Source organism: Falco cherrug, chromosome 10 (assembly GCF_023634085.1).
Source record: "Falco cherrug isolate bFalChe1 chromosome 10, bFalChe1.pri, whole genome shotgun sequence".
Classification (NCBI taxonomy): Eukaryota; Metazoa; Chordata; class Aves; order Falconiformes; family Falconidae; genus Falco; species Falco cherrug.
In genome coordinates this window covers 33,846,524-33,859,233 of record NC_073706.1, presented here as the reverse complement: position 1 = coordinate 33,859,233, position 12,710 = coordinate 33,846,524, and the positions used below count along the sequence as shown (strand labels likewise).

General features: G+C 44.4%; 1 protein-coding gene across 1 annotated transcript in view; it reads right to left on the bottom strand.

Annotated features, from left to right (window-relative positions):
- The window catches only part of KMT5B (lysine methyltransferase 5B), a 29,357-nt gene extending 17,075 nt beyond the window's left edge, over positions 1-12,282 (bottom strand). Inside the window, exons 1-3 of the mRNA XM_055721662.1 lie at positions 11,656-12,282; positions 3,647-3,889; positions 2,686-2,833 (exon numbers count right to left, since the gene is read on the bottom strand). Of these exons, the coding sequence (XP_055577637.1) occupies positions 2,686-2,833; positions 3,647-3,806 (308 nt within the window). The 5' untranslated portion in view covers positions 3,807-3,889; positions 11,656-12,282. The remainder of the gene's footprint in view (positions 1-2,685; positions 2,834-3,646; positions 3,890-11,655) is intronic.
- Positions 12,283-12,710: the final 428 nt, after the last annotated feature.

Below are 12,710 nucleotides of genomic sequence, written 5' to 3'. Positions count from 1 at the left end.
CAAGAAGGTATTTCAGAGGAACACTGGACAAACTCAGTGGGGAATCCAATTGTAATCTTTCCAGAACTAGTCTTCAGCTCTTTCAGACACTACTGACTTGACAGCTTACAGAGCTAACAGCCCAATTCCCAAGACAGAGGGCATTCAGGAATTGCAGGACTTTATAGCTACGGCTCCAGGAAAAAAAAAAAAAAAGAAAAATAACAATCATGTTCTCGTCACCATTCTACCATAAGATCACTAATTCAGTATAAAGAAGATGGAAAACAAAGACATTCCAACAATAATCTAGGTATTTTACTAGAAAGTTACGAGGGTTTTTTTCCTCTAATCAATATACTCTAGACAAAACAAAAGGTCTTTACAAATTCTTCAACTACAGGAACAAATGAAATACAGAAAGTGCTTATATAGAAGACAAGTACAAAAATACAGACTTGGCTTCCAGGAGTAAGCTAAAGTACAAATTCAGTGTGGTCATCAACTTATGCAGGGCTGCTCGTTACAAAACTACAAACCTCTGCTGTTGGAAACACGTAAAAGCAGAATGGTGGCACTGTCCCTTTCACAGCACATCCTCAGACCAGGCAGAAGGGAACAGGAAATAGCTGCTTGCCATCACACACGGCTGTTTCATTTTAAGTGCACCTCAATACACAAACTATGTAACTAATACGACCTCATCACACTGAAGCAGAAGATGCCCAAACATAAGCTGTAAATCTTAATTTCTACTACAGTCACGTATTTGTGTGCTGGCATCTGGTAAACACTCCAGTCTTTTTGTATTGCTTTCCCCCCACCTTCCCTGAAAGCCATACAAGAACAATATCTCAGGAGCTCTAGAAAGACTACAGTTTACTAGATGGAATGAAGATGACCTAAGTGTCACAGGTACAGTAACAAGCAGATGTCATCACCGTATCAAAAAGATAAACAAGAACTATGCTGATGCCTTTATTTTCACTCATTGCAACAATAGAAACTCTCTCAATAGGACATTATGAAAGAGCCAAGAAGACATGTTTCTGGTAGGAATTGCAAGCCTCACCTAAGTATTTCCCATAGTGCTCCAAGATTATTAACTACAGTCCTTGAAGGCTGCCTGTAACTGTTCTCCAAGTCTGGGATAGGAAGAAATACATGATGATAGCCTTTGTGTAGTCTTTTGATTCAAATTAGTAATTAAAGTAGTATTTTAGGTGTTCAAAACATATCAGCAGAAAACATTTATGAAAGTAGCTTCTCCAACTATTTAACAATGAATACATCTTTTCCTTAATAAAAAGCGTACGAATTAACTACCCGTGCATAACTTGCAGACTACCATTCACACAACAACAACAGTCTTTTGAGCATATATATTTAGCTTGATTAACTGCAGGAAATACAAAGACACTCTGAACTGTAAGAACATCTACCTGGCCACAGCTTTGGGCACAATGTGCGAGCACAGAGGCACAACACAATAGCACAATGCAATACTGCACAATGCAATAGCATGGACGCAACAGGAAGAACTCAAGCATTCCTCAAAGACAGATGTTGCAGTCTCCAGTGGGGAGAAAAAAAAAAATCTCTTTGGAGCAAGTCTTTACAGTGATTAGGACCACTCTGCTGCAATTTCATGTGCAACTCATGCTGTCAGGTTATACCAGCAACCATTTATGTTACGTGACACCACCAATTAATCTAGTAGACATTTTTGAGGCAATCTGCTTTTTACATACATACATACAAAAATCTACCTAAGTGCTACTCTGGTTATGTGACCATGCTCTGCAGGTAAACTGTTCTTCTTTAAAAACCGCCACAGCAACAGTCTGAAGGGTTGAGCAGCCTGTTTCCCATGATGTATGGCCTGGAAACCCCAGCTCTTATTATTGTACAATAATAAGCACACCGTTCCTGTCCTTAGAAACTTACCACTTACATACAGCTTCTCCATTAAGCTAGCAATGCAGATCTTGTACACAAACAAAAGCTTAATAGAGATCTACAGAATATACTTACAATCAGCAGTATGTCTATAAAACAGGAAGAAGCATGCAACAACTAAACCTTACTGCCACACCGAATTTAGACCATAAGTATTCAGACAAGTGCATAACGGTGCAAAAGTATATGCGATTCTTTTTTTAAGCAAGTTCCCAGCATGCACATTAATTTATCTTATACATGCAGACATGTCTGAGTATCATTCCTTTAGCATGAGTCTGCAAGAACTTAAAATCAAGCGGCACCAACACTGAAGTGCTCAGGAGCTGCACTTTTCTTGTGATGTCCTACAAGTAAGGGGGGTGGGGGGAGCACCCAGGCACATGAAATAAACAGAAAAGTCCCCAAACACTAATTTCCGTCTTCGAAATATTTCAAAGGACTAAGGGTTTAAAACTTATGATTAACTTAACTGTTTAAGCTAGGAAACAGTGTCTGCCAACAACCTGTTCTACAGCATAAAAACACATGAGGGCTAACAGAAAGACCTATGACAGCGTTACAAATGCACCCTGCCACACAGCTCTGAGTTCCAGTTTCACATGCAATTCCGTTTTAAAGGCGGCAGCTACTCACAAATAGCTATTTATTCAGACTTCCACAAACATGCAAGAAATTCCATAGTTTTGCTCTGCTTACATCAACTAAGAAGATGAAATCTTTTCTAGAAAAATAAAGACAAGTTACCTAGTATTCATTTTGTGTGTCTGAAAACCTAAATAGGGATCAAGAACCAAACTAGTTGCTAGGTCATCGTTTTCACACAGTTCCTTGGCAGACATTCCAGAGGAAGGCACATAACGACTTTGACCCTCAAATCCTGAAGCACCGCTACCTGCAAACAAGAGAGCATATATTAGATATTGTTTAAGGAATGTTACAAAGTCCAGCTATGCTCATGGACAGACAGCCACGGGTTGGGAGACAAACAATATACAACATTTAAGGGAGATATATGATATCTCAAGAAGCAAGAGCACAGTTAATTTTTCACTCTTGCTTTCGTTCATTTTTGTAGTAGCTAATGGAGAAAGTTATTTTAGAATGTATTTTATGGGTGTCTCAATTAATTTTGCTTTCCTTCTCTCTTCCCCTCCCCCACTACAAGCACCTTTCCAGACTACACAGTTCAGTTATGCCTGCCTCTCAAGTTTCTGACCTATAAATGCGAAAATTTCAAACCTGATTTTCCCAGAATCTGAATAAGGGACTTACACTGAATTTATATTTAGCCCAGACCAACAGTAAAAATAAAAATCCATCTTCCTTAAAACCATTTCACAATGACTATCAATATATGTGACTTCATTCAAAATGGGATTTACTTTTACATGCACACCTACTAAAAGTTGGGCTACTAATTCAAATTACATTATCATCCACTTCCAATCACACTAGTTCTCACTTCATGCCAATCGTGTATTTTATACTTATACAGTTTTTCTTCACTTAACTTTTGGACTGATCTGAAGAGATCTATATACCTGAAGTGAGTTAACACATCCAACAAATACAAACACGATTAATACTTCTGACGATAGCTACACGCTGAATGCAGACCTCCTTCATGAAGACAAGACTGAAGCCTGACTTGCAAATTGATAAGGTGAATGACATACAGCGCTAAGCCCCATAAACATGTACATACATCTGCTAGACCTTCTCTCAACTCCATTTTTGCCCGTCTTCGGATTCTCCTTTCCAGCATGCTGCAGTTTGGTCTGATTCTGTGCATGGTCATTAGACGACTTGCTTCCACTTCTCCTGCCATTCACCACCATGTTCTTGGATTCTCCCAGCCACTTCATTCCCACAGACAATCTGACTCAGTTGCATTTAGTCACTTTTCAAAAGGCTTGGAGAAGTGGATGAATAATTTCAGTTCCAATTCCTACCAGAAGCAAAACATAAACATGATTAGAACTTACTGGGAAACTGTTTCCAAGACACAGTTTTAACAACAACAACAACAAAAAAAAAAAAAAAAAGAAAGAAAAAGGGGATGGGGGAAAGACTGAGATCTGCATTTGTATTAGAAAGAAAGAAAAGCAGTTAATTAGCACTAGTACAGTGAACTGCTGCAAGTACAGATATCCACAGGTGAAGTATTGTCCTATGACTTACAATCACATCTGGAAGCAAAGACAGAATTCTAAAGCTGATAAAATTGAGCTGTCCATAGCAGTTTAAGAGCTGGACTATACACATATTATACCTATATATTTATATAGGCATACATACACATGGATAAATAGACACACAGTTATGTTACACCAAAAATTGAGTATTTTCAAACACACCCAATTACAATTTTATTTCCTAATAAATGAAACCTGTAACCTGTTTGGAACTCTACAGCAAAGAATGACGTTTATATAAACATCCTCCAGGAACTAAAGATGAACACAGTTAAAGAAACAATAGGAAAAAGAAAAGCAATCAGAAAAATGACAACATTTTTGGAATGGGGGTAGGGGAAAGATGTTAAACCTTTACTGAAAAATCAGAGTTCAAAAAACCCTCAATGATGATCTAGAGGGCCCAGGCTACTTTTACTGTTCCATGGAACAAAAAAAAGCCCCAGTCACAACACACCTGGCTCAATGGGCCAGTAGTAAGTGGGGTCACAAACAGAGCTGAAATTTTACAGTGGCCAGCAAATCACATGCTAGTTTTTGTCTGTAGCCTCAATGCCTTCTGCATAAATAACTAGAAGAAAGTTACTAATGCTTTTGTACACAGTTGTGTCTCACTCTGTGTAACTTGCAGGAAAAAATCCAATGCTGATTTAAACAATTATTTTACAACTACATTTATGCATTAGTAATTAATTTATTTGGTTTTAATTAATCGTCCTCCCTACTGCTGCCTCATAAAGAAACAAAGCATACCTTTTCTTTTTACTGTAATATAAAAAAGAACATTCATGCTCTGCTCCCAGCAGATAACACCACCTAACAGGCATTTCAATCTGCTAAGAAATCTGCAACAAACTAACAAAAGTTTTGACAGTGTCTTTTGTAGAAATTATGTTTTTAATCAGTTAAGAGTAGCAAACTACTGATTTCTGTTAGACAACTTCATAACCGAGGAATTTAAAGCTACAGAAATATTTATGGCCAGACGATTACTAACTAAGTCGCTTTAAAAGATTCAGAAGATTGAGGTATTAGAGAAAAACAGTAGGTAAGTGACTTTAATAGATACATTGGCTCAAACATTTTCATAGAACTATCATTCAGAAGTCTGCAGGTTTTAAAAAGTTTTACAAATTGTCAAAGAAGGATAGTAAGATTATTGACAAAAATATAACAAATCATACTGAGGAAAAGCTGGCTCAACTACTGCCTCAATATAAAGAAAAAGAATTGAGACAATTTCAGTGGACAAGGAATTTTCTTGCTGCCAGTGCCAAGTGGTGACTGGCTTTGACCTCAAGATTAAACAACAACAACAACAGTTTAAAATGTCTATTTTGCTGGACCAGCAATCTTTAACTGAGACTACCAGAATGCAAAAGTTGCTCTGCATAATGAAAAAATTCTTTAGGAAGTTACTAGATACAGCCTTCAGAAAACAAACCAGGGACTGAAAATTTGCTTGGGAAAACCCTATTCGTTGCATTCAGCTATAAGCAGAACCACAGATTTTTACATAGTACCTCTAAAAACGACCCCTGGAAATCTCGGAGCTAAACCTGCACTAGGCAACACTAAACTGTTTTGCTTCTTTTTTTTTTTGGTCCATCATAGAGCTTGCCTGATAACATACATTTAAAAAGGAAAAAAACCCAAAACAACCCAAATAAAACCCCAAAACTTTCTTGTTAAGGACCCCACCTGAACTTCTTTCAGAACACAGCCATCCCATGAAGATCTGCCACTGACTGACTACCACATAAACACTTAATGACAAACCCAATCTTCCCTCTTTCTGCTTAATTACTTTTACAGCTCTACATACTTTAATTAAACTCTGTTCCCTGTTTTTCTAACAGTGGTAATAAACAGCATTAAAACGAAAACTACATCAAAGACTTCCACTAAATTCAGCCTCGGTCTCTTTGTAAGCCAGGATGCAACTATACTCCACAGCGCGCCACATGCAGTTTGGGAGCAGTACAGGCAAACAAAGTCAACCATGAAGTCAGACCATGGGCAATTACTGTATTGGATGCAACGATCTGGAGGAAAAACATCCAATACAGCAGCACTTCTGACAACTAAGAGGTACAGTAGCTACACTTCCAGCTGGAAAAAGGCGTACTCTGAACAAAGAAGGAAACTGATCTTCCATCAGTCCAGTTGGGGAAGGGTGAGTACTATCTCTGCTAACACACTTCTCCCTAACAAATACAGTAACGACAAGGGAAGTATCATAGCAAAGGTAAGGAGGAATGTGGCCACAGAAAAACACTCAAACCATACTCTTAGTATATACTTCGTTAGGAAAAATACTCACTTTTGCTGCAAAGTACCTTGATATAGATGACAACAGAAGTCCTTCCCAAGCAAAATCAAGTCATTCGCCTAGCAAATATTCTTGTGAAAAACCATTTATTTGAGCCTAGCAAGCAAGACAATCTTTGTCTCCATCTACTGCTGCCTTTTACTTTCTAATACCAGCCAGATGACAAACTTGAAGACTGCAACTGTGCTTCTTCAGCCTCTACTCCTTCTCCCAATAGACAAACGCTGCTTTTAAGGGGTAGTGTGAAAAGCCAGAACCAGCAGACAGGATTCCTTTCCCAGTGAATACCACAGCTCCTAGTGCCAACAGATAACCTAAAAGAGAGCAAGAGGTGCCCCACTCATCACCCCGTGTTCCTTAATACATCTTCAGGTGAGGTTTGCTCTCAACACTTTCTACATCAGCCTCATGCTGACAAGTCCTTTAGGAACAGAGAGAGACAAGTAAGACATGAACACCAGTTTCCTATTCAAGAAAAAAAAGGAACATATTCCACCTCCACATACTTTGAAATTCCTGCTAAAGGGCTCCACCATCATATAATGTAGCATCACCCATGGATCATTTATGACTTTGGGTATATCTATACTGTGAAGTTTACCAGCACAACTACAGCTTCCAAGGGACCTTTTTTATTTCCATGCAAATATCCACATTGCTTTTTTAACCCTTTATTAATTACACTACTACTCGTTAGAACTATACTGCCTTTTATAATTCTATTATGGTAGTTTTACAGGCACGTTTCCTCAAATGTCAAAAAGTAGCTCAATCACATTTGGCACCTCTCACTGAAGAGTTTAACATTTCATTGCAGAAGTGCCCTCAAAAATGAAAACTCAAGTTTCATTTACCTGGTTCTAAATTTATTAAACCTATTAATACACTTTGTGAGCATTATTTGCATTTCTGTAACATTCAGAAGCACCAATCAACAACTGAAGCACAAACATCATTAACACGGTCATCATGTAATACGCTCACAAAGCCAGACTTATCCATGTGTTTACCAGACTGATTAAACAGTACCATTCACATTTATATCACACATGGAAAGCTTCAGTCCTTTTATACTGGGAAGTGTAGTAAATACCTATGAATTTGAGTAAAGAAATTCTATGGCGGTTAAAATGGATCTCAAAAGCTGTCTGAGCCTCCCAGGTTTTAGGCTCTCATCTCTGAAATCTATCAATTCAGAAAAGTTTTGTTGTGAGGGGGGGAAAAAAGCTGAACAAAAATCAAATCAATAAAACCCTAAGCCACAGAAACACATACATCAGTAACCATAAGAAATTCAAGTATCATTTATTTTAGTCTTCCGTAAGACAGTTTTTGTATATATTTATTACTTAAAGGACAAGGACAGCTTCTAAATAGAGACAGTGGATTTTGTTCATCCCTCTCCAGGACACAGGCAAAGACATCAGGATCAGGAGGTTTCCTCCCAGGCATGGTCATCCTCCTCTTCCCTATGGTCTCCAGTACACAGGCAGCCAAAGGACTTCCTTCTAAAATAGGGTTTCTTTTTTATTTCTGTTTAAGAACTCAAACATCTAAACCAGTTTTGGGGTTTTGTTTTGGGTTTTTTTGTTTGTTTATTTTGGTGCTTTCTTTTAAAATTAGCTGCAAAAAGTCTTCCTCAACAAGACAGTGGCCTAAGGCAAATACAGGACACACAAAAAAAAGACCCAATGACCACAGCCTCAGCTTTTCTGGAGAAATCAGTGATATTAAGAAAAAAGATACAAGTTTCGTTATTGATAGTTCTAAAAAAAGCAACAGACCTTGGAATTTGGGAAGCAGAGCAGAATCATGCAACCAGGTTTTCTATAGAATCACTAGGCTGTAGACTATTTCCTACAGCCACTGCATCCAGGTAAGGAAGAAAAAAAAATTCCACCCACCCCCATGTTTAAGTTTCTAAGACCACAGAAGACTCTGAACAAAGTCAAAGTGAAATGAAAAATTGCGCAGCTTTAAGGAGTTATTCAACAGCCTCAAATCTTATTTCAGTTACTGTTTTTGACAGCTCAGACAAGTGCCATTAAGCCAGAGAGGAAAGGGAGGCATAGGATGCTCCTGGCTCACAGAGGGTGTGAAGCCAAGGTACAGTGTCACTTCAAACAGAAACCTAACGTTGTATGTTACACTACAAATTATTATCGATGATACTAAAACACAGCAAAACCAGGCATGGAACAGAGGTCTTTGCAACCACAGGAGGTGACCAAAAAAAAAAAATTAAAAAAAATAAAAAAAAAAGAAAAGGTATTTGGGAGTTTACTTCCCCATAATCCGTGTAGTCAAAGCTGTACCTCAAAGACAGGCCAGGCAGTCCCACAGGACTTCAAAGATTCTGGAGCTGAGGGTGTGATTCCTCAACAGGACAAAAGCTACCTAGGAAATGCTACTTCAGTCCCACCCCTGCAGATGCTTACTTCAGCCACCTGATTTCATACCCACTTTTGACTTTCTTTGCCCCTGGGATAAGCTGGTTCAGTAAATTAAACCACCAGAAAAACAAGGGGGAAAAAATGTTTTTTGGATGTTTCTTTTCAGCTGCTTAGTTCTCAGAATAAGCTCGGTGAAGAATTGGACAGGGGTTAACAGCAGCACGTGGGAGGCTGTAAGGCTGTGTCAAAATTACCAGCTCCTGTCAGTTCAAACTGTTGCAGAACTCCAGCCCCAGGATGGGGGTTTGTGAGAGCACATGTGGATTCAAACCGGAGCCAAACCCAGGATTCAGCCCCGCACCCATAGCTCAGTCTGTACACTGCCACTTTCCCTTGTGCCAGTCCCTTCGCTGCCACGTGATTTCTGTGTGTCAATCAGGATGCTAATCCAAGTACAATGCAGGCACAGAAGCAATAGGTGCTAGTACGAACCAGCAGCAGAGAGGGAATGCACAGAGAAGTGCTTCAGGAGCTCCTGCCCCTTCTCCTCTCCCTCCCCGCCCACCCCCCCCACCCACTAGGTGCTGGCTCAGGGTGAAACCAAATAACGGGCTGAGCAAAGCACCCTAAAGGCTGCATGATTCCCCCCCAGCTCACTGCAGCAACTCCAGCGTTCAGCAGGTTTTCACAGACCAGTCCAAAAGCTTGCTGTTTCTGCCAATTCACACAAACACTTCCACCAGTTCTGGAGCTCAGCAGACCTCTCCATAACTCAGTTTAACCCACTACCCCAACAGGGGGGTCAGCAGGTACTTTTCTGCTGGTTTAATGTGCTGAGTGGGTTTAGCAAAGGATCCAATGGGCACTAGAGCAAGAGAGGATGCAGTACCGGAGGAGCAGCAGCAGAACCTTTCAAAGGGGAAGAAAAAGCATCAGCTGTTTGAAGAGTTTAGCTATGTGACTTACACCGGTTCAGCCGAACCTAGCAGCTCAGGGGAGCCCCACCATGGCTGGCACAAACCACACCATAGTTCAACGAAGGTTTCAAACCAGCATAACCTCAAAAGCAGCCCTGCTGCCTCCCCGCCTGTATGTGCCTGCTTCCACACCATCCTCCCTCTGTGCCAGCAAAACCACTGGGGAGGCAAGTGGTGACCGAGTCAGGGGAGTCACCAGAAAAGTCCGAACCTCCCTGGCCTGAACCACCGTATACAAGAGGATGCTGCCGGAGGGTGGGGGGACAAGGTCAGGAGCACTTAAGCTAGGACTGCTCCTAAATGCTCTGCGTTCTCAAACCACAGCTATGGATTCACTGTTTGGCCCAGAAGTATCATACCTTACACTTACTATGTTAATTTGGGCATGTTGCATTAAAGCACAATGCTGTCTGAAGTGAAAAGGATACTGGGAATTGTAGTCCTGCAGTAGGATAGTGCTAGCAGAGCAAAACAAGTATTCAAGAGCCTTGTCAGTCCTGTTACCAAGTATACAAGGATACATCATCCCACTTATTCATTTAATCATCCCACTTATTCATTTAATACGCAATGCACTAAGTAATTACTTTAAATAAGGCTTACTTTCCAGTTTGCAAACTCAAATGGGTATAAAGCAGAGATGTTTGTACGTGTCTGGCTCTAATAACAGAATAGCAGGGTAAACAAACCCCGTTTTTCAATCAAATAAATCTTGATTTCCTCACACAGCCTCAGTTGCAAGGAAGAAGGCTTGAAGAATTCAAGACAAAAGATCATCTTTAGTGAAAGCAGAAGAGGATGCACGCACAGCTACAGTGCCAAGACGACAGAAACAGGGCATGACTGTCTCAACTTACTCTGTGACACATTTTAGCCTCATTGATTAAAACCTCCCACTATGTATTCGTAGTTACGCTATTAAACACTTCGATCAAATCGCCGCCTCATATGTGTCACCCTGCGCTGAGTTCAACCCGCCAGACAACTACACCAAGTTACACACTTCAGATCCTCACACAGCCTGCGACACAACTCGACAAAACACCACGGGCTCTCTGCCACCCGCTGCTTTACTTTTTCAGCGAGCAGCGTGTGGAAGATCAAATGACTTTTAAGTTTCAGATACAGATGCCGGACAAAGATTGTGCTTTCCCCCCTTCCTTAAAAGCATGTATTCCGCGATAAAAAAACAATAAAAATAAAAATCACAAAACACTCCAGGATGTCAGGCGTTAATTGCAGCAGGCTCCGAGCGCGGAACGGTGGCTCAAACAGCCCGTAATGCCAAGCGAGCGGCACAGCCGGGCTCGGAGCTGCTGCTGGGGCTGGCCCCGAGGCGGGAGCCGTGTCGCCGGGCCCGGCAGTGCCGCAGCGGGACCGCACGAACCGCCGCCGACTGCCGGCCCTGCCAGGTCCCCGCTCGCCCCCGGGGCTGAGCCCACCCGCAGGGAGCGCGGCGGGGCCGGGCCGGGCCCTCCCCGGCCCCCTGCTGCCCCCTAGGGCCCCCGCCGCCCCCGGCCCCGCCTGCCGACACCCCCGTGCCCGCGGGGCCCGCAGCGCCGGGGCCCGGCTGTCAGCGCGGCGACCAGCCCGCCCTCCCCCTACCCCCGGCGGCGGGGCCCTGCGCGGTGCGCGCCCCCCCTCACCGCCCCAGCCGGGCCGCGGCGGGGGCAGCGCAGCGGGCACGCCGCCTGACGGCCCCCCGGAGCCCCCGGCCCCGCCGCGGGGCGCCCCCCGCTGCACCGCCCGCTGACAGGCCGGGCCTGGCGCCTGCCTCGCTCGCAGGGCCCCCACCCCCCCCAAAGACACGGACTCACCTCCCCGCTGCCCCCGCGCTGGGTCCCTCGGCGCTGCCCCAGCCGGCGCTGGGGGAAAATGAATCATCAAAGGGGAAGGAGCGAGGGGGAAAAAGGGGAGGAAGGTGGGGAGGGGGCGAAGCGAAGGCTGAGCGAGGGAAAGGCGGCGGGGGAGGAAAACGAAGGAGGGGGAGAAAAAAAAAAAAGCGGCGATAGTGATAAAAAATAATTCCGAGTGGGGGGAGGAAAAAAATGGCGGATTAAAATCCAAGATGGCGGCACCGAGCAGCGAGCGGTGCAGGGGGGAGGCGACGGAGCGAAGCGCGTAGAGATCCCTCCGCCGAGCCCCGCGAGAAAGAGTCCCCTGGGCTCCCTCGCAGAGACCCCGCAGGGCGGCCGCGAGGACGGGCCGCTGTCGCCGCCGGTTCCTCCTCTTTCTTTCTTCTCTGCGGGGAGCCCTCTTTCCGCCGGGCTGCCGAGGCGGGCAGGCCACCGCGCTCCTAAGTTTCTTCTTCTTTCTGCCGGTGAAGCCCGCGACCTCCTCGCCCCGTCTGGGGAGACACCGCCTGCCCCTGCGCTGCCGGCGGCGGAGGGACACGGCGGCAAACACGAACTCACGCCCGCCGCCGCGGAGGGATACAGCGCTGGAAAGAAAACACTGCCCGCCCCCCTCCCGCAACCTCCGCTGCTCCCGCTCCCTCCCGCCGCCCCCTCACTCCGGCGGCAACAGAGACAGCCCGGCCGCCCGCCAGCCCCCGCGCCCCGGCCGCGCAGGAGGGACGGCGCGGTCTGCCGCTCCCATGACAGCTCAGCGCGGCGCTGCGCCGCGGCGGAGGGATTTCGCTGAGAGAAAACAAGATCCGGTCCACCCGCGGCTCGGGCCGTGTGTGCGGAGAAGAAGTGCCGGTCCACCTCACGCGGCGGTGGGATCCCTCCGCCCGGAGCTGCCCTTTAAATACGGGGGACTCCCCGCCGCGGGGGCGAGTGGTGAACGGCTGCTTTGGTGACCCCGGGGTGGTCGGAGGGGGCTTTAGGTGCTTCTTTCGCTCTGACTCCGGGGTTTGTGAGGGGGTAGT